General features: G+C 40.6%; 1 protein-coding gene and 1 long non-coding RNA gene across 4 annotated transcripts in view; one reads left to right on the forward strand and one right to left on the reverse strand.

The window, feature by feature from the left end:
* The window catches only part of LOC125641876 (uncharacterized), an 89,568-nt gene extending 66,072 nt beyond the window's left edge, over positions 1 to 23,496 (forward strand). Inside the window, exon 3 of the long non-coding RNA XR_007358178.2 lies at positions 23,376 to 23,496. This is a non-coding gene — a long non-coding RNA (uncharacterized LOC125641876). The remainder of the gene's footprint in view (positions 1 to 23,375) is intronic.
* The window catches only part of GALNT10 (polypeptide N-acetylgalactosaminyltransferase 10), a 127,191-nt gene that overhangs the window by 54,331 nt on the left and 49,285 nt on the right, over positions 1 to 23,575 (reverse strand). For all 3 annotated transcript variants that reach the window (XM_048862389.2, XM_048862386.2, XM_048862387.2), the window contains exons 2-4: positions 15,861 to 15,963; positions 14,827 to 14,965; positions 10,910 to 11,076 (exon numbers count right to left, since the gene is read on the reverse strand). In XM_048862389.2, the coding sequence (XP_048718346.1) occupies positions 10,910 to 11,076; positions 14,827 to 14,965; positions 15,861 to 15,963 (409 nt within the window). The remainder of the gene's footprint in view (positions 1 to 10,909; positions 11,077 to 14,826; positions 14,966 to 15,860; positions 15,964 to 23,575) is intronic.

Consider the following 23,575-nt stretch of genomic DNA (forward strand, 5'->3'; position numbering starts at 1 on the left):
TAACCCTTTATGGGTGAAAGGGTTTTTCCTCTGGCCAGGAGAGATTTAAAGGTGTTTACCCTTCCCTTTGTATTTATGACACCGTCTATGCAAGGGTAAAATATCAAGATAGCGACCAGAGGCATCCTAATGGACCTGAAGTCCATACCTGATTCATTAAGGTGCGAAAGGCAGTCCAGAGCTGATTGAGTCATCATCTGAGTCAGGGGTACGTTAGAGGATGCTGCTCAGATGGAAAAAGGCTTCCATTTACTCAAGTAAGCAGCTCATGTGGACAGCTTTCTGCTATCAAAGAGCACATTCTGGACTGCCAGCAAGCAATGTGCTTCCTCTACATTCAACCACTGATGAACCAGGCTGTAAGATGCAGCATGTGCAGATCTGAGTGAAGCACCCATCATGGTTCTGTAGAGGTCTCTGATGACTGGTTACAGCTTGTGGAGATGTGAACACTATCTCTGTCTTGGCCTGGCTAGAGCTAGAAGGATCATTCTACCCTGATCTTGCTTGAGCTTGACAATCACCCTGGGATACTCATAGGTATGCACAGAGGAGCTATTTGTTCCACAGAAACAGGAAAGCATCCAATGTATGAGGTTTGCTTGTTCACAGGGAATACTAACGCTCCACCCACCAACAGCAAGAAGGAACTGAAGGAGCAGTGGACTGTGCCCTTTATACCCTCATTTTAGAGCCTGGAAGTGGGCCGGGCAACCCCATGGGTACTGCTCGGGAAAACTCCGTCACTGGTGTGTGTGATGAACATACACCTACAGTTTAATGGACATATGCAAGCACTCAAAGAATCAATAGTACTTAATTTAGTGGCTCTAAAATGAGGTTATGTAGTTAAATTTGATTATGGATCCAGAGCTCAGTTTATTTCCTATATAACAGTACCCTAAAATAAATCAGATCTATAAAGCAGAGCTCAGAGGTGAAAGGGAGGGAGAATAAACTGATTAGACAGCCTTTGCAAAACAAAATGAGCATCTGAATTGGGCTACAAGTTAACTTCAATTTGGGATTTACAAATTTTACCGCAATAAAAACATAAAAGCTATGTTACTTACATAAGATTAGAGCTGCCGTACTGATTCGGACCATAGTCCATCTTCCCCAGTATCCTATCTCCAACAGTGCCACATACCAGAGCTTCAGAAGGCGTGTACAGAAAAGGGCATTTGTGGCGCAATCCATCCATCTTCCACTCCCGGTTTCTGATAGAGGTTTAGGGCTGTCCCAAGCATGAGGTTGTGTCCCTAATCATCATAGCTAATAGCCAATAGCCATTGATGGACCTATCCTCTAGGAACTTATCCAGTTCTTTTTTGAAGCCCGTTATACTTTTGGCCATTACAACTTCCCATGTAATAAGTTCCATAAGTTAACTGCGCATTGTGTGAAAAAGTACTTTCCCTTCCTTGTATTATACCTGCTGCCTATTAATTTCATTGGGTAACCTCTTATTTTTGTGTTGTGTGAAAGGGTAAACAACATTTCTCTAAGCACCTTTTCCCACTACTCATTATTTTATAGAGCTTCATCACAACACCATCAGTCATCTCTTTTCCAAGATGAACAACTCTAATCTTTCCCCTCTCTCCTCATATGGAAGCTGTTTCATACCCTGGATCATATTTGCTGCCCTTCTCTGAACCTTTTCCAGTTCCACTATATCCTTTTGAGATAGGGTGACCAGAACTGGACACGGTATTCAAGGTGTGGACACATCATGGATTTATTTAGTTGAATTATATTTTCTGCCTTATTTTTTCCTTTTCCGAATAGTGCTGAAAATATTGTTAGCCTTTTTGATCGATGCTGTACATGATCCTTTGTTAAAATCACTTGGTGGTGGCAGCGTATCCCCCAAGGGCAAAAAGTTTGTGCCTTGGGGAAGTTTTACCTAAGCTGGTAGAAATAAGTTTAGGGGGGTCTTTCATGCAGGTCCCCACATCTGTACCCTAGAGTTCAGAGTGGGGAGGAAACCCTGACAAACTGCTATTTATGAGGGGTGAAGGGTCCTCAGCTCGCACCACTTTTTTTTTTTTTAAAAAGATGCCTCTCAGAGAGGGAGTTAAGCTAGTTTACTAACACTAGCGCCCCGTTAAAGAACAGCTATAATCCTCACTGCACACTTTATTGGTCAAATAAAACCTGGAAGAGGTGGGGTGGAAATGGAAGGAAAAATCAGAATACTAGGACAATAAATATTCCCAGGACAGCTCAATTTGCAGAGTGAACAAAATTTTTGGAGGTAAAGAGAAACATATAAGAAGTACTCTGCTGTATCAAGCTATACTGAAAGAGCCCAAAGGAAATAGCATACTTTTTGGAAACAGAGAGGGGAATGTATTTGGTTCCAGCTTCCTGAAGGTGCAAGGATAATGGGATGCTCAAGCAGAGACCTAGCTGTCCCAAAGGAATAGAACCTAGATGTCCTGATTTCCAATTTGCTGTACTTACCAATTGATAAGATTCTTCAAACAAAACAAAAAACTTGCTCTCCAGGCATGTCTCTTGGATAACTGGGTCCCAGAACAAGTAGGGCTTTATATACTGTAATCAACATGAGGCTCGTATCAAGTGTCTCATTGCAATATTAGGCTGAACAAGTCGAAATAGCAGTCAGTTGAGGTCAAGTAGTGGTTAGAACAATTATGTCATCACAAGAGTTACATCTAACAAGGTATTTGTAGAAGTTAAATCTCAACGAAATACAATAATTAACGAACCCAATAAAATGGCAAAATTGGCAACATGACAATAAACTTTTCCAGAGGAGCCTTAACTTTTGGAGATTCCAGTGTTTCGAATCCTCGATCAACTTTCACTGCATTAATGTGGTGTTTTTAACAACATGTAAAAGCTTTAAAGATATGTCTCTGCATGACTTTTTAGTGAAACTATGACTGTCGTGTCTTAACAAGGGACAATACCTTATTTAAAACACCCAGCCATTTACACAAAAGCAGTATTAAAAATGGGTAAGAATGGGCTGTCAGTGAATATCCAGATGATTGAGTATCAAAATAAGTGACTGATGTACAACATTATTTCAACACTAAGCAGCAGCCACTAATTTCACTTCTATGGAGCTACATGGTACAGTAAGTAGGATTATCAGAGGTCGTTCTGAACCACCTCTGTTACATAAATATATCTTTTTTTCTGCACATAGTATTTTTTTTTTTAAAAGACTGCTTACTCAGTGATCCAGCTCTTTAAATTATGTTCAGCAATTACATTACAGCCTTGTGGCAGACAAAGATTCAACGAATTGAATAATGTAAAAATTTCTAATGGCATGAAAGGTGAAAGGAAAAAAACCCCACCATCTTTTTCATCAAAGAAAGGGCTGACAAATCCAATGCTGTTTCATTTCAGACAGAAAAATTTAAATGCTGGCAATTATTGTAACATTTTGCTTTCATAAGTTGACTTTCCTTTTGATGACCGACTTGATGACTGACTACTTCTGATCCAAGACGACTGTGGCAATGAGAAGTATGGACTGCCACAAGCATAGGTGCTGGAGCACCCACAGGAAAAAAAAATATAGCGGGTGCTCAGCACCCACCAGCAGACCTGCGGATCAGTGCCTCCTCCTCCCCTGTAGTGCCTCCCACCCGCTGGGGACCCTGTCGATCAGCTCCTCCCCTCCCTCCCAGTGCCTCCCACCCACCGCAGATCAGCTGTTCAGCAGCGTGCAGGACATGCTGGGGGAGGAGGGGTGCAGAGCAGGGGCAGGGGGCGGAATGAGGCAGGAAGAGATGGGGCAGAGGATGGAGCTTGGAGGAAAGGGTGGAGTGGGACAGAGCAGGGGTCGAGCACTTCCCGGGATCTGAGTAAGCGGGCACATATGGCCACAAGCGTATTGTTTGACTAGGTGTAATCTTCCAAGATGTTTCAAAATACTAACTCTCTGAAGTTTCTTCCCTGTAAATGGCATTTTGCTGCTATTCAAATCTAGTCTCTAGCTGGAAGAGGCTTTGCTTATAATCCAACGTGAACAAGGAGAGCAACTAACGGAACAGTAGAATTTGACTGCCAGCACAAGAAGATTGTCCCGCAGTTGTAGAAGGCTCCACCACACCAGCTATGTACGATGGTTGAGAGAATCAGCATGAGAGAGAGATGTGGTCAGACTGGGCTGCACAACCTCACTACAGAATCGTCTCTTCGCCTTCTCTGGTGTTGCAGTGAGGCTGCTGACACTGGAACTGGAGGCTAATTCAGCCCCTGGCCCATCCCAGGATTTGAGGGAATGGAGAAGGCCATAGTTTGCACTGCCCTTCTGCTGCCTTCGGTCTTGTGCCGAGTGGCGCTTGGCTGGGCCTGAGGTTCAAGTCTGGACAAGCATGGGGAAGGTACCATTCAGTTTTCTGATCCAAGATAAAAAATGTCCATAAAGAAGCCACTCACTGGAAAAAGAGGACATATGGTTTTTGCCTACATGCACAACAGGTACCAAAATCACCACACACAGTGGGGACTAAGCTCATTAGTTTAAAGTTCTTAAACTCATGAAAGATTCTGTCACGACGGCACTCAAAACTGAAGTCCCATTTAACCACAAAACCAGTGTAAGAGGCAGCAGCAGGACAAACTACTCACCTGTTGCCCTCTCCAGATGTGCTGACTCTGGCCTGGAAAGACAAGATCCCACCTGCACGAGTGAGGTGGCGGTGCAAACACCACTCGCATTCCACTTTTGAACTTGGACCTCACAAGAACACAGATGCAATCCTGAGGGCGATTCATGCAACAGGGATGCCTGAGTACGAGCACATACACAGAGACCATCAATTCAATTCACCCAGACCAAACAGCCGATGGATCATGACTTTTGGTCTCTTGGCAGCTGGAGTCAGATTCAAACTGGTGATCTAGAGGCAAGTGGCTCCTCCACTTTTACTGACTGCACTAAACCATCCAGTGCCCCAATCAACTTTTAAAAAAAAAGGTCATGAGGACTAGCAGAAAACAAGCTATGTTTCAAATTGACCTGCACCTTAACAACTTCTCCCCCCATAGTCTATTAGGACAAATATACTCATTTACTAGTCAACAGCACTATGATGAAGTAATCAGAAAGCATGCAAATTCTACATCTGACGGTCCCCAGGAGAAGAGTGATATACATGAAAATAAGGAATAGTGTTTTATTTTTCTTAGGGCCATTCTGATAACAAGGGATATAATTAAGGCCCTGCCAACTAGGATATGAAAGAGCTTAATAATTTAACTCAGATCATTAGAATTAATGAATGAAATTAAATAGCCATAAATCCACAAAGAACTGCCATAGCTAAGCATTTATTTATGATCAGGAATTGTGAAGTCATAATTCACATTTTGATCTCTGCTTACCCATAAGGATCGATGTTACTACATGTGTGGCCACCTGAAATAATCAAGTTGAGATATGTTTGCAGCAGAACTCACACGACCTGAGAGTTTCATCTTATTACATTCTAAACTTAACAACAAATTTTTATTAAGAGGCACATGCTGCTGGGCAGGTTAGTTCCCATGTTTCAACACCCCCCCCCCCCCCCGAAGTGTTTGATGCAGCCAACTGGAGGAACGTACATTTTTCTATAAGTCAAAATCATCAGCAATTCTTGCTAAAAGTCAATGCTTATATTGCAAGCATGTCCAAGAACTAGATTCGTGGCTAAAGAGTATGAGGGACGTGAGACTTTGGTGATGTTATCAGGAATACTACTTGGATGCTAGAAACTAGCTATTAGAAGGTGGAAGCAGCCTCACAATATAGTAATAAGTCACAGTCATGGTCTAAAATAAGAACTATAATTACTACTTTGAAATTCTTTGGCACCCCTTTAGAATATATGAGACAATGGCCTAGTGAAGAAGAAAGTGCCATGAAATGGCTCTCAGGCTAGAGAAGGGACATGCGCCAGCAAGAACAGTTGCTTAAGCATGACATGCTCTACACTCATGGCAAACAGGATCCTCTGTCTACAGTTCAAAACTCATGTAAAATGTTTAATGTACTTTAAGAAAGAGTGCCACATTGATCATTTAGACAGCTAGCCTTTTCTACTGTAACTTCACTCTCTTGCTAGTTATTGGCTACCATATGCTTTATAAGAATAGATTTTGATCTGATCTATGATACTACAGGCATGGGAAAAGCAGGATGAAAAAACAGTGCACTGTGTTTGTATAAGAGGGAGGTACTGTAATGAGTAATAAATTAAACATTTCAAAAATCCTGCTTAGTAAGGCCTTTGCTGGAACACATTAAAATGCACTGTTGTCAGGGTAACCTTTTTTGGTTGAAAAATGTTTACTGCTATAGGTCACAGAATTGTCTCCCTCTTTAAGTTAAGAAATAAATAGTTCTTTGATGACACGTCCAGATAATGATTCACTAGTCTAAGGGCTTCACTAATGCAAAAAACACAGTTGCCTTTAACGGTGTCCTCTGGAACAAAATTTGGCAGCCACCAAATCCAAACACCCCACCACCCCCATTTTTTCCCCTATATTTCTTCAATTTCTTATCTACTTTCACCTGCTCACTGGTGACTTCCCATCCCACTTCTCAGCACTAGAAATTCCCGAACAGTCCCTCTGTCCAAAGCTGAACACAGATTAAAAGTGTAAGAGGGATTTAACACCTGGCAGCTGTAGCCAAGTTACCACATCAACTATGGTAGTCACAGATGGAATCCTCTGCAGTAACATTTTCAGGTTGAAATACAAAGATTCACTTCCTATGAAGAGACTGAGTAAACAGTGTTAAAATAAGCCAAAAATGTAAGTGATAGGAAAACAGACAGTCTCACTGCTTGCAGTATTCTCTAGACAACTTCTGCTAAAATGAAGGTATGGATAAGACTGCAGCACATATATGGAAATCCTCAGGGACTTTCCCAGCTCAAGCTGAATGCAAGCTCACTGTGATTCAGTGCTAAGCACACAGAACCTCAACACTGGGTATGATAGGCTTACTAGGGTTGCCCAGCTTTTCGAAAGTATATCACTACAAAATAGACTTATACCAAAAAGGTCTGGCAGGGCTGTTTAGACACTCCTCTAAACTTTCCTTGCTTCGAGGTGCAAGCAGAACACATTTGATATTTTACTACCTCAATCATACTTGGGTTGGGGTGATCTGTTGGCAAAATCCTCTTAAGCCAACCCTAAAAATATAGTTTATTATTGCAGGCTGTGGTGAGAAGGGGTCAAAGTGATACTTTTTAGTGGCTTTGGGCATCATGCAGGACTAGAAAGAGATGCAGAATTGGTGCTCTGTCACAGACCTGCTGTATGATCTCGGGCAAGTCACTTTCCACACCACCTTTTGCCTGCCTGGCTTATTTAGACGGTAAGCTCTTCGGGGCAGGGTTGTCATTCACTCGCTGCACAGCACCTAGCGCAATGGGGTCCTGATCTCAGCTGGAGCATCTAATTATAAACAGGTCTGCAATTCAGGAGAGGTGAACTGGGAGAGATTTATGGAGCTCATGCCAGGACCACCACGTGGAGAGAGCATCTTAGTCCCACGTATCCCTGGCTCAAGGCACTACCATGAGTTCCTTGACTTCTATAGTACTAGTTCACTCATGTTTTAGAAAGACAGAAAAAAAATTAAGGACTGTTTTTTATGTAAGTGTCCACTGGTTTGGTTTTATTTTTGGCACAGCCCAGTGAGCTGTCATAACTTGACGTAAGACAAGGTCTTCAATTCTTGTCCATCTTAACATTGGTATAAGCACGTGGCCAGAACAGTGTTCTAATTGGATCCAAGCCCAAGGAAGCTATGTAAACTTTTAAGTGCAATGTTTAAGGACAAATCTCCACTGGAGGGAGAGAGACACGCATTATGCAGCTGTTAACTTTGCAAGAATTCTCAGTCCCAGAGCCAAGCATTTTGAGTAAGTTTTTTAAATTACACGCCCCTCTACCCCTAAAAAAACAGGGCTTTCTGACTTTCAAGTGAAGATCACACATTTAAGGATTTGTTGCTGCCCCTGCCTCCTCAAAACTTTGAAAAAGTCTACTTAGGGACAGAGAGGGATTTGGAAATTACTTCAGTGTGGTGAAGAAAGAATACCAGTCACCGGAAAAAGCAGCTGGGATCAGCAGGGAATGCCACTGTGCAGAAAAGGAGAATAAACAGAGGAATGAAACTTAAAAGAAAAACAAAAAAACTTACTTAGGGGCAGAAACAATGCCCATCAACAATGATTAAGTAGGGTGTGGAAAATAAAACTTATTTATGTAATGCAGATCTGGTTACAGCATGAGGGTCGATCCAATGACCCGATTTCACTTTCCTGTTCCTAATCTTTTATGCCAAGATGAAGAAAAGAGGGCTTGCTGAAAATGTGTTTTCTTCTGACAGTCTCAAAATACTTTAAACATCGATGCCATATATCTATAGCCTAATGAGCTTTTCAAACTACCAGGCTTTGCCTGCTAGCTAGTGAAAGTTACACTTCAGGAGAAGGACTGTAGAGGAGGGCAACACTTAGCATTTCGAAGTCAATATGGGTCAGAGCACCACTGATCGGTGTTTGAGTTAATGCTTTTACAGGAGCTTCAGAATCAGTCATAGCAGCTATTTCTCACCCTCAAGATTTTTATCTGGAAATGCTTCTCATAATAGCACTCTCACGGAGAGAGCCCTGTGTTCCTTGTGTAATTCCAGATGGAAGGATCTTGTTAAAAAAACACCTTGCAGCATAAAGTAATTACCTTCTTGTTCTTTGATCATTAAAATGGGGAAAAAAACCCTTAAGAATTGCTAGACCAGACTGATGAGCCCATAAGGCCAGAACTCCATCTCAGATTTTGGCTAATGTTGGATGCTTCAGAGAAGGTACAAACTCCACGTGAGACTTCAGACTGCAACATAAAAGAGGTTAGCGGAATTATTTCTTCCATCTAATGGTCACTTTAGGCCATGAAGCGTGAGGGTTACTAGCCCTCACTTTATCTTAAGTAGTTAAATCACAGTTTAATTTAATATAGCATTGCATATGGTGGTCCAAGCAGATCCAAAGGAACAAGTTATTTTGGCAGTTGTGCCAATCTCATTACAAGGAAGGCAGCAGGCGCGCAAATTACCGACTCCCGACCCGGGGTGGTAGTGACGAAAAATAACAATACAGGACTCTTTCGAGGCCCTGTAATTGGAATGAGTACACTTTAAATCCTTTAACGAGGATCCATTGGAGGGCAAGCCTGGTGCCAGCAGCCGTGATAATTCCAGCTCCAATAGCATATATTATTTAGGGGGAGGGATAGCTCAGTGGTTTGAGCGTTGGCTTGCTAAACCCAGGGTTGTGAGTTCAATCCTTGAGGGGGCCATTTAGGGATCTGGGGCAAAAATTGGGGATTGGCCCTGCTTTGAGCAGGGGGCTGGACTAGATGATCTCCTGAGGTTCCTTCCAACCCTGATATTCTATGACAAATTAAGCACCAGGGCTGCAACCACAACAAAACTTGCAGTATTTGTGTTGCTGATGAATCATGCTGGTGATTATTTATTTGCTTGGCCCACTATGGTTCTTCATCAGAGTCATCAAATTTAAGGCCATTCCCTTTTTGTGTAAAAACCTAATGCCACTTTGTGTCGGGCTTATCTCCAGCTTCTGCCCTTATTAGCCTATAGAAATGAACACAGGTGACCACACACACTACACTATACTGTTGAATTCTTGCTGTGCAGTACAATTTCTGTTCCAGAATAAACAGAGCCATGTGGCGAATACAGAATGGAGACTTAATATTGTTTATGGGTTATACTTAATCTATCACTGTAAGGGTTTTCAGGTACGTCAGTATAAATCCAAATCAGGATGTAAATGGACAATGCGATTCTTCATTGCTTGGTGTTTTTTGTGCCCGGAGAAGGGGAGAGAGAAATGGAGAGTATTTCTTCACACAATGCAGTCAACCTTTGGAACTCCTTTGGCAGGGGATGTTGTGAAGGCCAAAACTATAACATGGTTCAAAAAAAGAACTAGATAAGTTCCTGCAGGATAGGTCCATCAATGGCTATGAGCCAGAATGGACAGGGATGCAACATAATGCTCTGAGTGTCCCTAGCCTCTGTTTGTCAGAAGCTGGGAATGGACGAGACAATGGATCACTTGTTTGTCTATTCTGTTCATTCTGAGGCACCTCGCATTGGCTATTGTTGGAAGACTGGATACTGGGGTAGCTGGACCACTGGTCTGACCCAACGTGGCCATTCTTATGAGACTAAAACTAAGACTACATGCCACTGTGCCTTAGTTTACTTGTCTGTAAAATGGGGATAATGATACTGACCTCCTTCGTAAAACTCAGAGATCTATTGGTGAAAAGTGCAATATGAGAGCTGGGTATTACGAAGGTTATGGATTTTCCAAATTTATTTTTACTTCTGGAAAGCTAAAAATGTTAAACCATGAAGTCTCTAGGATGAAAACAATTCATCAAGATTAATTTTAATATTTTCTGTAATACAGAATTATTTTCTGTATGAAGGAAGAAAATCCCATTTAAAAAAAAGGTCACTTTTGATTGGTTAAGAAACCAAAATAGGAAGTGTTTAAGAACCCAATATTCACAGGGTTTTGCTGATGAATACATTAATAGCACTTACTTTCCTTATTTACCACCCAGACTAAGCTCAGTGTTGTGAAAATCGCTGTTGCCACCAATACCTAAAGTAACGCAAGTGCTGCAGGAAATGCAGCTTCTTGCTCTGTTGAAGGTCTTACTGCGACGTCAACTGACTGTTACTGGAGACACCAAAATCCTAAAGCTGGCTCTTGGCAGATGAGAATACTCTACTGTTCTTTGCTATACTTCTGTGCATTTTGTCAGGTAGTTTATGTAGCTATAGGCAGAGATGCTACATCGGAAGTCACTGTACCTCTGTCACTAAAGTCATCCACCAGCACAATTTCTGCTATCAGCTCAGGAGGGGAGCGATTTAGGATGCTGTGCACTGTCCGGAGGAGAGATGACCATCCTTCATTGTGGAATGGGATTATCACGCTGGTGTTTGGGAGCTTCTCCAGGTACAGCTTGTTATTGCAGCTAGACAGGGATGAAACAAGTTATAAACATACCAAGTAAACAGACACTGTCACATTTCTCACAAATGCACGCAGCAAAGAATGTGCAAAAGCTGCTGGAACGTCAGCATCTCCTCACAGGGACTTGCATACGGTTTTGTTGTAGACAGCAATAGCAGAGATGCCAGCCTTGCACTCAGACTTTATGGGATGCTTATGAAAAAAGTTAGGGAGGAATTAGGGAGATTACTTGGATCTCTTCCTTTTCCCAACTTCTCTCCCCCTCCATCCCCTCCCTATGTACGGCCAAGGAGAGGGTCTGGGCTTCCCCCCCATTTTGCTCCAATCCCCACCCCTGAACAGGAGAAAAGGAGGACTGACTCTAGGACAGCTGACCTCCTCTGCCCCTAAGGCCTTTAATTACCTTGGCCATTTGCGGGCCTGGCTGCCTTCCTGGGATGATCCTCCTCTTCTTCTCCATCCTCAGTTGCATTACCTCTTTCCTCCTCTGCTGCCTCCTCCTCCTGCAGCTTCTCCTCCTTCACTGACTGTGCAGTGAGGGTTGAATAGGAGGCAAGCCACTGTGAGAGTTTGTGGATTTTGGGGTGCTGGATTCACCACCCGAGTCACAGGCAGCATGCTGCATTCTTCCCCATGTGGACCCTGCTGGTACCGAGAGTGCACTAGCAGGGTCCACACAGGGCAGTCAGCATGCAACATGCAGCCTGTGGCTTGGGCGGTGAATCTAGCAGAGCCCCGACCCGTTCAAAATCACCGTGGCTTGCCTCCTGTCAGATCCTTACTGTGCTGTCGGAGCATCAGTGGAGAAGAATGCTGCACACTTCCACCTCCACCACTCCTGGTGGCCACAGCGCTATTTGACGTATTCATTGAACCAAAGTGGTGGTAAGTCTCACACACACACACTATAAAATGGGTGCTTGCAAAATTAGCACATTGAAGCCTAAATTAGTAATTTTGTAATTACAAGCACAAATTGGGTGGATTATGGAAAATTAGGGACGGCTGGCATCTCTGCGATAGCAATGTAACAAAAATTCACGGATTCACGGTTCACTCTTATCTGGTGTATAATCCATTGCTTTCATATGATTTAACAACATTGACAGTGTCAAGCAATCACTATAAAGCACAGTATGGAAGATTTGCATTTACTTCCATCACTGTGAAAGCTTGTGAAACTCATGCTTGAGTCTTGTAAAAATCTTCTGCTGTGACAGTTCATTCAAGATAAATCACTGACTACTATTGTACAAGTTTTAGACAACGATTGCAATTTTATGATCAAGAATAATTGATCATTATTAGGAAAACATCTGTTGCCCATTTGTTCACCGTTAAATCTGCTAGTTACTGGGGGGAAGAAAAAAGCAGGACTGCAGATCAGCTACCTCCTCTAATTAAAAAAAAAAGAATACGACTACAAATAGTTTATTTGAAAGCTCTAGTGGCTCAACTTCATTAAAAACTCTTACTGATCCTCTCCAGCTACACCTGAACAGAGTCAACACAGAAGTACTATTCTGTTTACTACTAGCAGCTCCCAACAGTTGGCAAAGAGCAGATGAAAGCAAAGATAATATGGGAAGTTACAGGTGAGACAGAATAAGGCTATTTAGTCTAAAAGGTTATAAATGGGGAGGGGCTGGGGATAATCAGTGTCATATTTAACTGCTATCACTGTTAGGTTCGCAAACAAAGTTTATTCTCTCCAGGTGGTATTTCTACAATTCCTTTAAAAGCCCTCTAACATTAGCGTGCAATATAGCACAATGTCTTATTCGAATACTGTTTACAGCACACGAGGAAAGTGAGCAATAGAACCAGAAAGCTATACAGATGCTCCCCGACTTATGCAATCGTTCCGTTCCGGAAAGCCTTGCGTAACTCAAATTTCACGTAAGTCGGAAACGTACACCAGTAATTATGCAAAAGTTTCCGTGACTCGAAAATCCTATTTCTGGCTTACGGAGCTTTTCCGTAAGTGTGAATTTGAATAAATCGGGTCTTGCATAACCCGGGAGCATCTATACCTTACTGGTGCTCAAGGTGATCCAGCACTCTGTACCAGAGCTTCTATGTTTAACAGGCCAACACAAGCTGTATCTGGTGAGAACTTAAATCTATAACCTTCTGCCTGGGGCATATTCCTGAATATAAAACCAATTTCAGCTCCTATTCCAGAAATTAATGGGGTGGTATTAATTCAGAGTATTCTACAACATGCTCAGTTCTTTGGAAAATGCTCTTATAGACTTCATCTTACCCATTTACTTCATTATAAATTGCCCTCATCACATCACTATAAAACACTAGACACTCCATTTCCAAATACATCTTTTTAAGGAGGGGAAAATGCACACCAGAAACTTTTGGTCATTAGTGCCTTCATTTCAAGTCTCCTTTAAATATACCCTGGTTCACTTCTCTAGCTAATCCTAACATCAATTATATCCAGTACAGTTTATCCTCTTCTTGAGACTCACATAATTATAACTTGCTATGGTAAGGGAAGTTTAACTCAAGAAAACCAGCTGCATTGGTATCATTAGTCATAGCTTTAATTGTTGGTGACCCAGACACCTCACTTATTAATTTTAACTAGGGACCAGAGCCTGAAGTTAAACATTTTTAAAAAGTCAAAGTAACTGATTTCCGATTGCTAATTCTGCAACTTAGTGACACATTAGGGAACATGAGCCAATGCATTAATTCCTCAGGTACCATCTGAAACTTAAATTCTCAAAGCCCAAAACAATCCAAATAAATGCAGTTTAGCAGAGTTGAAGTTGCCTGAAGCTCAGTTATGTTCATAATGAGATAGCAAAGTTGAGACAGAAAAAGAAAAAATATTTTTAAAAAAGTCCTAGCTTCTAATTTGTTTGCAAGACTTCTAGATGAAATTACTGCCATCAAGTTTGAAAAAGCTTTCTATGGAAGAAATTTACACTCGAGTATTTAAAAAGATAAGTTTATAAAGTGACTAAGAACCATATACCCCCCATAATCAAAAGCACTCTGTGGCATTGTTTAGGAAAGGCTTAAGTCTTTCACGACTGCATGAACATGAAGGATTTTCTCCTTAGCAATTAGAGAAAAACGAAGTAAAATTTGATGCCACTCCACAGGAAAGACATCTTAGCTAGCTGAATTCAACAGTCAAAAGTAGTTTCTGACTAGAGCTACTTTGTGGCCATGCTTATAATCCCTAGAAAGAGAAGTTTATTATAAAGCCCTGAGTATCTGAGAAAATTCAATTCATAGACCCTTCACAATATGAGTCAATCTTTTTGGAATGCTCCAAAATTGGTTTTCCTTCCTAGATGTTTCAAGATTGTGAAACTTAGTTTGTGTCAGACTTCCAAGAGGAATTAATGGCTCATGGAACTGTACAGTCTCACTTCCAACTGGTCACTTATGCAAAAGTGACCCAGGTAATTAGTGACCAAGTCATTACCATCTGATGGCTCTTTGGTGCAGTTGTCAAGTGAGTTGGACATTTAAATCCAATTTCCAGTAGAGAAATGACCATAAAAATGTTGCTTTAATTGTTCTATGGTTGTGGCCATTTCAGTATACAATTTAATCAGCATGAAAAGTGATCTATGAGGCAGGAGGTAGCTACCTCCCGAAAGGGTTGAGGCTCCAACAGTACATAAAAATGAAATATAGAAATAGAATAAATTCTAGTGGGAATGGCAAATTAGGGCATCTAGACTTTCATTACCACAAATACCAAGTGTATACTCACTTTGGGTGCCTGATATCTGGAAGGGAGCGATTAAGAGAAATTTTATCGCTCACAAAGATATTAAAGCCATTTTCCCTGTATGCTTGGTCCACTTGCTCTGCATCAGTCATCGGATAAGGTTTTCCCTGCTCTCCATTTCCTATGGATAGATACAAAATAAACCTGTATCATCACGGCGAATCACAGTCTAAGTGGCCAGAGACTGACACAAAAGCAGTCATTTTTTCTGTGAAAATTCTTCCTTCAACAACACTGTTTGTACATAGTTGATATTCCGAGTTATAAGAAATTCTCAGCATTGGGTTCACTTCATCAATTTATTTTAATGGGTACTGTATATTTTGCTAGAAACACTCAGCTGTGCAAATATGAATAATTAAGCTCTTCACTCTGAAGCCAGAATTGAGGGGATTAGAGACTGATAGGACCAAAGCTGGATCCATTAGGTTTCTTTTGGTTTACAGATGTGAGTGCCTGTACATAGTATAAACATTTCTCATCTCAGCCTCACCCCCCATCCCAAAGCGGTTACTAACATTTAAAAGGGAAATCTTGGAAACATTTTATTAAGGTGAACAAGGCAGCCTTAACTTTACATTTCCACATGTTTGAGTGTCCTTCACCATTGTAACTCTTTTGTATTAGAATTTAAGCACTCCGAATTGCGTGTCAAACTATGGAAACAGAACAGATTCCTCTAGAATGGCAGCGCTTGTAGATTTTACAAAACAATGTTTCTCCTTTCATGGGTCCGCAATATTTGTCAGAACTGTAAAGGCATTTATAATTTTTTAAACAGCACCCACCCTTGAAGTGCCAATGTGCTGCCACCATCTTCTACTCAAGAGACTGGCGAAAATGCTTCTCATTCCCTGTCACTCATGAGCGGTACAGAGGCAGCTGATGTTGATCAGTGTTAAGAACATACGAGCATACTGTTCCCCCCCTTCAGTCTGCTGAATAAGGGACCACACCATTTTATGATCCACATTAGATACATTTATAAGTGTTGTTATAAGTTTATAAGCACATACCCGTGCACTCCAAGTCCCTCCTTATAGCTTCTTTATCATGCCAGTCCTTTTTCCTTTGTCCATCATCAAAGTAAACTTCTTTCCTTTTCCTCACATGCGAGCCCTTTTAATACACACAAGATTAGAGCCATTACACCTTTGAAACACATTTACCCATCCACATCAAAGAGAAAAGCCAATACCCACTTCTCCTTGCCCGAACCAGAACTTGCAGAAGGGGCAGCTTTTATTTGCAGCTATGTCCAGCAGAAGATTTTCCTTGCCCCAAAACACTGTTCTATAATTATCTTTAAATATGGTACAGCGGTGTAGGACCATACTTAAAATGAGCGTAATGTCTGTTAGTAAGGGCACCTTTAAATTGCAGTGTCCATCAAAAACTCATTTTCACATTAAAAGTTAACTGGTCTTATTTCCTATTTAACTAATAAAACTTTATAATGGGCAACCTATTTCAGAATCGTTACTAATTAGCATACAGTAGCACCTCAGAGTCATGAACACACGAGTTACGAACTGACCAGTCAACCACACACCTTATTTGGACCTGGAAGTACACAATCAGGTAGCAGCAGAAACCAACAAATAGAAAGGCAAATAAAATACCGTGTTAAAAAAAATAAAGGGAAAGCAGCATTTTCCCTCTGCATAGTAAAATTTCAAAGCTGTGTTAAGTCAATGTTCGGTTGTAAACTTTTGAAAGAACCACCCTAATGTTTTGTTCAGAGTTACAAACAACCTCTGTTCTTGAGGTGTTCTTAACTCTGAGGTTCTACTGTACTACCATATTGGAATAAAATTGGGGAAACAAAACTTGAAGAAGACTTCAGTCTCTCAATACTTAATAGCAAGTTTTCACATGAAACATGGCCCCTATTATCTATCCTTTTCACTGTAGCTTTCAAGTTTCAGGAACAATCATCAAGGGCATTTTTCTGGGGTGGGGTGAATAAAGGGCAGGGTGATACCTGTACAAGACATAGAAATTGTGGTATTCAGGGCCAGAGACTTAATGAATCTCACCCCAGGTTTCTCGCCTGAATTTTAGGGGACTAAATAAAATCTGAAAAGTTAGAGAAAAAGTTTGTCTGCCAATCATTCTCCATGTGATACTACACCGATATGTATAAATGAGTGCATTACTTGTAGAAACCACATCATAGAAACAGTTGTTTAGCAGACCTCAAATAGTATCTATAAAATCCTGGCTTTTTAAAATTCCTCTTGTACTGAATGGTGAATTCCATAGTATAGCATTATGCATTCCATTAAAAATAAAATGTACACTTTTCTATGCAGGAGAAATTTTAGAGTATAGATGGTATGTATGTGGATATATACATATTTGTGTATATGGAGAGTAACAGGGTGAAAAGAGGTTATTTTGTTTGCATCTTTTCAGTAGAAAGATATATTTCCTTTGTTAAAAAGCAGACATGTGACAGCTTACAGTCTGTAAAGTAAGACACACAAAAAAGATGCCTTTAGATTAAAATACTTGCAGCAGAAATATAGTAAGAATATTAAGCATAAGCACTTCCAAATCATAAGCCTAGAGTTGCTCTCTCTCAAGTAATGCCCCTTCCCCTAAAGTGCAAAACCCCCTCCTATTATTCCATTATGAATGAGTCTGCTGGATTTTTTCCTAAACCTACTCCACAAGTTACACGTTACAATAAGAAATTTGCAAACACTTTGGTCCTCTTTCCACACTTCACAGATACAGCCTTGGAGACTTAAGGAATCACAAAATAAAAGCATGGCTGGGGCTAGTGCTTTGGATGTCATAATATTACTAACATTAACAGCTTCATTACTTCCTCTATACAGCAGGCGTCTACAGCATTCTACTGGGGGAGTGATCACAGGACATTCTGGACACACACAAAAATCTTGGGCCCAGCATTTTGCACAATCTGATAACAAGCCTGTTTTGGAGTCCCGTAACAGAGGCTCTTCATCTGTTTAAACAATTAAAATGTATGAACTCATCATTTTTATGCCTTCATTTGTCTTGGGAAAATTTTGTTCTTGGGAACATTTCATTCTTCTCTTTTTACCCCAATAAATATTCATAATTGAATGGGCACCAAAGTACTGTACTGCAATCTGCAACTATGGAACACGCATCCTAAAACTGTGATCTAAGCCTTACTTAGTCTGTCCATCTAACAAAGTATAATTCGACCAAGCTAACATTTTTAGGACACCCAGACATGTCACTTGCAGTTCAAAGTGATGTCATGAGACTAAATCCCAATTTAATCTCACTAACAGCTGCCATTTTAACCCTAACCATATCTAATTGCTCTGCTGCACTAGTCACATCTATAGTTACCCATTCGTTTCCATGCATTACAATACAACAACAGAGCCTTTCAGTCTAGGATCACAAAATGACTTAAACAATCTTCAAAGCAGCCTGGTAAGATCAGGATTATACCTATTTTGCAGATGGGCACACAGAAGCATAGCTGAAACGTGGCCATCGCAGACAGAAAGGTCCTAGTTATGTGTTCTAACTACTAAACCCCATTTAATCCCCTTGAATAAAAATGTTTGCAAGGTAGTATATTGAATTTTTCACCTCTTGCTGTTAGCAATTGTAGCTTTACTTGCATGGTGCATGATGTCATGGAAAGCAAGCTGATGGGCGTTCAAAGAAAAGCAACAGCGCTGAATGTCTGTGGTCAATTTATGAGTAAAGATTAGGAGACTTAAGTATGGACAAGGATGCGGATAAGGATACATTCTCTGAAAATATTTATAGTGTGCAGACAGTAAGAAAAGAAAGGAATTATTTAGGATGGCATACAGCAGTATAACTACATCTGGGGATGTAATTAAGTAAAAACCTTGACAAATGAGTGCCGGTTAGACTGTTAAAGGGAAGCAGAAGACTTATTGTTTGGGACATTTAAAATTAACGTAAACAAACTAGTAGGAAAACTTCCTGTGGAGTAAATCCTGCATCGGCAGGGAGATAGACCAGGTGAACTAACAGATCTTTTTCATCTACCTTATGATTCTATAATTATTGCAGCCTATCTTCTCCATTTTTTTTGCATATCTTCCCACCACCAAAGGTGATGGCTCACCTTTTACTTTAAATATTGCTTATTGGAGAAAATGGCCTTTTCTCCCTCCCACCAATAAATATCCCTTTATCAGCCACTGATCTCCGTCCAAATGCAGAGATTGCTAACATATTTTCAGATATACATTTCACACCTATTAGGACACAAACTGAATAAAATCACCAACAATCTAACATTCCTCTCTAGCTAAATTTGTTGATGGACTAGGGTTTTTAAGAAGTATTAGGAATGTACCTTCTGCCCAGACTGTTTCACGGCAGCACGCAGAAACAAAACAACTAGTCTAGCTCTGAAATGCCAGGGCTTCTTCCCTTGAAGACCTGAGTGACAGCAACTGAATTAGCCCTTTCCCACAGGGCTATTTCTCACCTGCTCACCCCACCTGCACTCAGACAACGTGAAGATCAAATTAAGCTGCCTCAGCTGTATAGTGAATATTGGTGACATAGCAAAACATATGGAAGCCTTCTTGATCCATCACTAGCTTTGAGCACTCAGCAGCTGACCTTCCAGTGATCTGCCACATGTCATTCAGGTATTTTCTGGCTTGGCTGTCCCATACTATGGTGATTTGCCACCATTCCTTCCATGACAACTTTCTCAAAGGTAGCTACCTCAGGCACACAGATGAAAAAAAAACAAAACACATAAGTTGATGCCCATTGACTTCCAACAGCAGGGTCTGCTTCTTTCCAATATTTTTAACCATTATTCATCTTTTTCGTCCAGCAGATACACAAAAGTTTTCACCAGGACCATATCTCAAAGACTTCAATTTTCTTCTTGTCAGCAGCATTAATTCCCCACAATTCACAACCATATGTAGGGGCAAGTGTAAGCAAAGAGAATACTCCTACTTTGCCTTATTTGGTTAATCTCAGGAGGTTATTAATAGATCTTATGATGGAGCAATTTGTAAAATTCACAAGTAACAGAAGAACATGTTACTGTCCATTCAGACCCCATTAGGGAAGGCGGCTGCACTTGGAGGGGACATGTGAAAACGAGGAGTTAAAACCCTGGAAAACTTATCTTCCAGATACAGTTTGTGACACTCCCCTTCAGATTATTTGACCCGTGATGACGACAACATTTAATATTGGGTAATGAGCTGTAGCTCAGGCCTGCGTGTGATAGTTTGGTGTTTCTGAATAAAGGTCAATTGCTACATTCTACATGGACAAATCTTATGTGTTCTTCATCAAGAAGTGGCAGATAACATGAGGTGAAGACAGGGAAGACAGGCCAGTGATGATGCAGGAGCAATAAAAATTGGAGTAGCTGAGTTATTTCTGGCACAGAAATCTGAATGAGTTTTCAGCATGACTAAGCCCACTTTGCTGTTCTGCCACAATGGGCAAAACAGTTTATCTTGTCTACCATATTTACTTCCAATTTTCCAGACAATATGCCACCAATATCAAACATCAGGCAGTCTCTCCAAAGTTCTCTTAAAATGCACTATTATATTACAGGATTTTTATTCTCTTGGCATACTGTTCAAAAAAGCCAGTTCTGCTCACTAGCCTCTCCCTATTTATCAGGGTGTTGCCTGCTCAATCCAAGTTATGGAAATGGTTGGCAAAATAGGAAAGTTTCCTTGCGGGTGAGGTGGTTTTCTTTGTTTTTTCATTTTCTTTTTAAACATGGCTGTGTGTGTGAACATGAGTAAGGCTCCATGTCTGTCACAGCGGTCACTGATTCTGTGACCTTCCATGACATCTGTGACTTCTGCAGCGGCCCGTGCAGCTGGCCTGGGCCACGAATTTTTGTTTACTGCCCATGACCTGTCCATGACTTTTACTAAAAATACCTGTGACTAAAACGGAGCCTTAAACATGAGTACTGCACTGGATACTATAGCAGCTTGCCAAGCACAAACCACCTTGTGTCAGTAACCTCTTTGGCCTCCTGTTTATAAAACTCTGGACTTACACAGCACAGCAGAGAACCATGCTACTTTACCCATTTTATTGTTTGCTGTGATTTGACACCTGTTACAGAAGCATCACTGAAAGTCAATCTAGAAATTTTATCTAATCTCATGTCTATAATTTAACAAACTAGGATCACACTTCTAGACATAACTAGGGTTCAGTCAGTTTCACACCAGCACTGCCAAAGGAGGGAGAGGGGGCGGGGGCAGCGTAGGGCTACTTGTCATCCACCTCTCTCTCTAGTCCCCCTACTTGTTTCCTCCACCTAGCATCAATGCATAGTGAAACTAGGATGTTCGAGAGGATTCACACACACACACAAAAAAAAGACAAATGTTAACCTGCTTTGGACACACATACTTCTTTATAAAAGCTATTGTAAATCTCAAATGCAAAGCTGATATAAAATCATAACAGCATATGCTATATTTTAGATCTTCTTGGTTTCAGAGATGCAGAAATTACATTACTCAATCCCAACCAGGAGTACTCCATAACATTTCACTGAATTCAGATAAACGTTTCCAAATATTTGCTTTAATTGTGCCACTTACAAGCAACCAACATTTTCATAGGTTTTGCAGGTCACCATTCAAATATTTTTATAAGGTTGCTGAGAGTCCTTGGCAAGAATCACATCAACATCAGCAATATCTACTGAATGTTAAGGCCTTGTCTGCACTACGGGGGGTAAGTCGATCTAAATTATGCAACTCCAGCTACGTGAATAACGTAGCTGGAGTCGACTTAGCTTAGGTTGACTTACTGCAGTGTCTACACCGTGCTGTGTCAACAGGAGATGCTCTCTCGGTGACTTCCCTTACTCTTCTTGTTCTGGTGGAGTACCGGAGTTAACGGGAGAACGATCTGTGGTCGATTTAGTGGGTCTTTACTAGACCCGCTAAATTGACCCCCAGTGCTTTGATCACCACAGCGTAGATACCCGGTAAGTGTAGACATGCCCTATGTTTGAAGGCTATTATTATTTTTTTACTAGTTGCAGTAGTCAGCCTCATTAAAGTAGTCTGCCATAGTTTCAATAAACTTCTCAGCATTCACAACGCTGACATATTCAAAATACATGAGGCCTATGACATCAGTCCAACTACAGAAGTCTGCTGAAGCTGAGTCATTAAGATCAGGGAGGGATTTTTTTCTTCTTCAGTGTACTGCACTGTTGTGTATTTATCAATAAATGCTACCAAAACAGTCAAAACTCCTTTTATTATACGATCTCCCTCCTCCCCACGCTACAAATTCCACAGTTATGAAATGTAATTAACAGTAGCACATGGTGTGGGACGACAGACTACACGTCATGGATTTAAGCGAGGGGGAGGGTTAAACTACTAACATGTTGATTATTTCTCTTAATCTTGCTGCGGGGGCCATTTAATAAGTGTTGCCGATGTTGACGTTATTTTGCCAAATGTATTTTTATTCATCTTTAATACTTTTTATAAAGAGTATTTGAGCATCAGAAATCTAAACACAATGGAGGAGCAGACTGTGTAGCTTTTTAAATGGCATCCTTCAGGGATGCTGCATGGAATTTATCTTTAAGTAGTAAATTATGGATATTAAGCAGGTTGATAACATCCCCGTAAGCAGGAACTCTAGACTAAATCTGAGCATGCTGCAATACCTAGACAAATCTTTGGGACTGAGTTCAGCTTTAAATTTTAAACAAATGTATCTGTGCGTATAACTAAGTTTTCTTGTGTTTTGTCACCAGTACTTACCATGAACTTCAATTACACATCAAAAGGCATTACCATATTTTGCCAAAGAGAATAAATATGACTGTGCCTTGTTCAAAAAATTAAATTTTAGTTTAGAAAGGTGGAGGACATTCTTTGACAGCTGTATTTACAGAATCTGCATATGCAGTATAGGTAGATAAGCATTTTACAGATGAGGGGTTTTGTCTGTATAAACTATAGCTGCAAATTTAAGTTCTTGGCTAAGGCCTACTTAAACTTTGAAATTTTATGTTTTGCAAAGCAAGAAATTGAGGCAGAGCAAAATTATGTATATTTTTTAAAAAGTCAGCTGTAAAGAGAAATTAAACGTTTTACAGCTCTCAAGGCTAGATCATCATAATCAAGTCTAACCTCCCATATAACAGGTATAGAATTTCACCCAATAATTCCTACAGCAAGCCCATAACGTCTGGTTATCCTAAAGCATTTTCCTTTCCTTAAAAACGTTGTTTATCACTTCTTAGTGGTATTTTTGTAGCTATGTCGTAAACTAATCTCCTTCCTCTGTTTCCATCCTTCATTTTCACTGAAAATGAATTAAAGTAGAAAGGCACATTAAGCAATACATTGAAAATGGATTTAGACAGATTGCTGTAAATAGCCCCTTCTGTTGTCTACCATGCTTTTACTTAACATTCTGCCAAAGGAATCGATTAGCATTCAAATGGCCAAACATACAAAAATGGAATTTTAATCTTTTGTTTAATCACTATTTAGTGTGCCTGGCTCCAGCCAGAATAAATGGAGAGGATGGAGATGTAAGCCAACTGTTTTCTGTATGAGGAAAGAAGATTTGAAGTACACCCTCTAATCACAGTGTTGCAGTTTTCAAAACCTGTTCGGCAAACATTTTTTGGGACTGAATCTGGAAGAAACAAGAAAAGAGCAGCAGTATACAAAGACAAAGTTCTATAAGC

The sequence above is a fragment of the Caretta caretta genome, chromosome 8 (assembly GCF_965140235.1).
Source record: "Caretta caretta isolate rCarCar2 chromosome 8, rCarCar1.hap1, whole genome shotgun sequence".
Taxonomy (NCBI): domain Eukaryota; kingdom Metazoa; phylum Chordata; order Testudines; family Cheloniidae; genus Caretta; species Caretta caretta.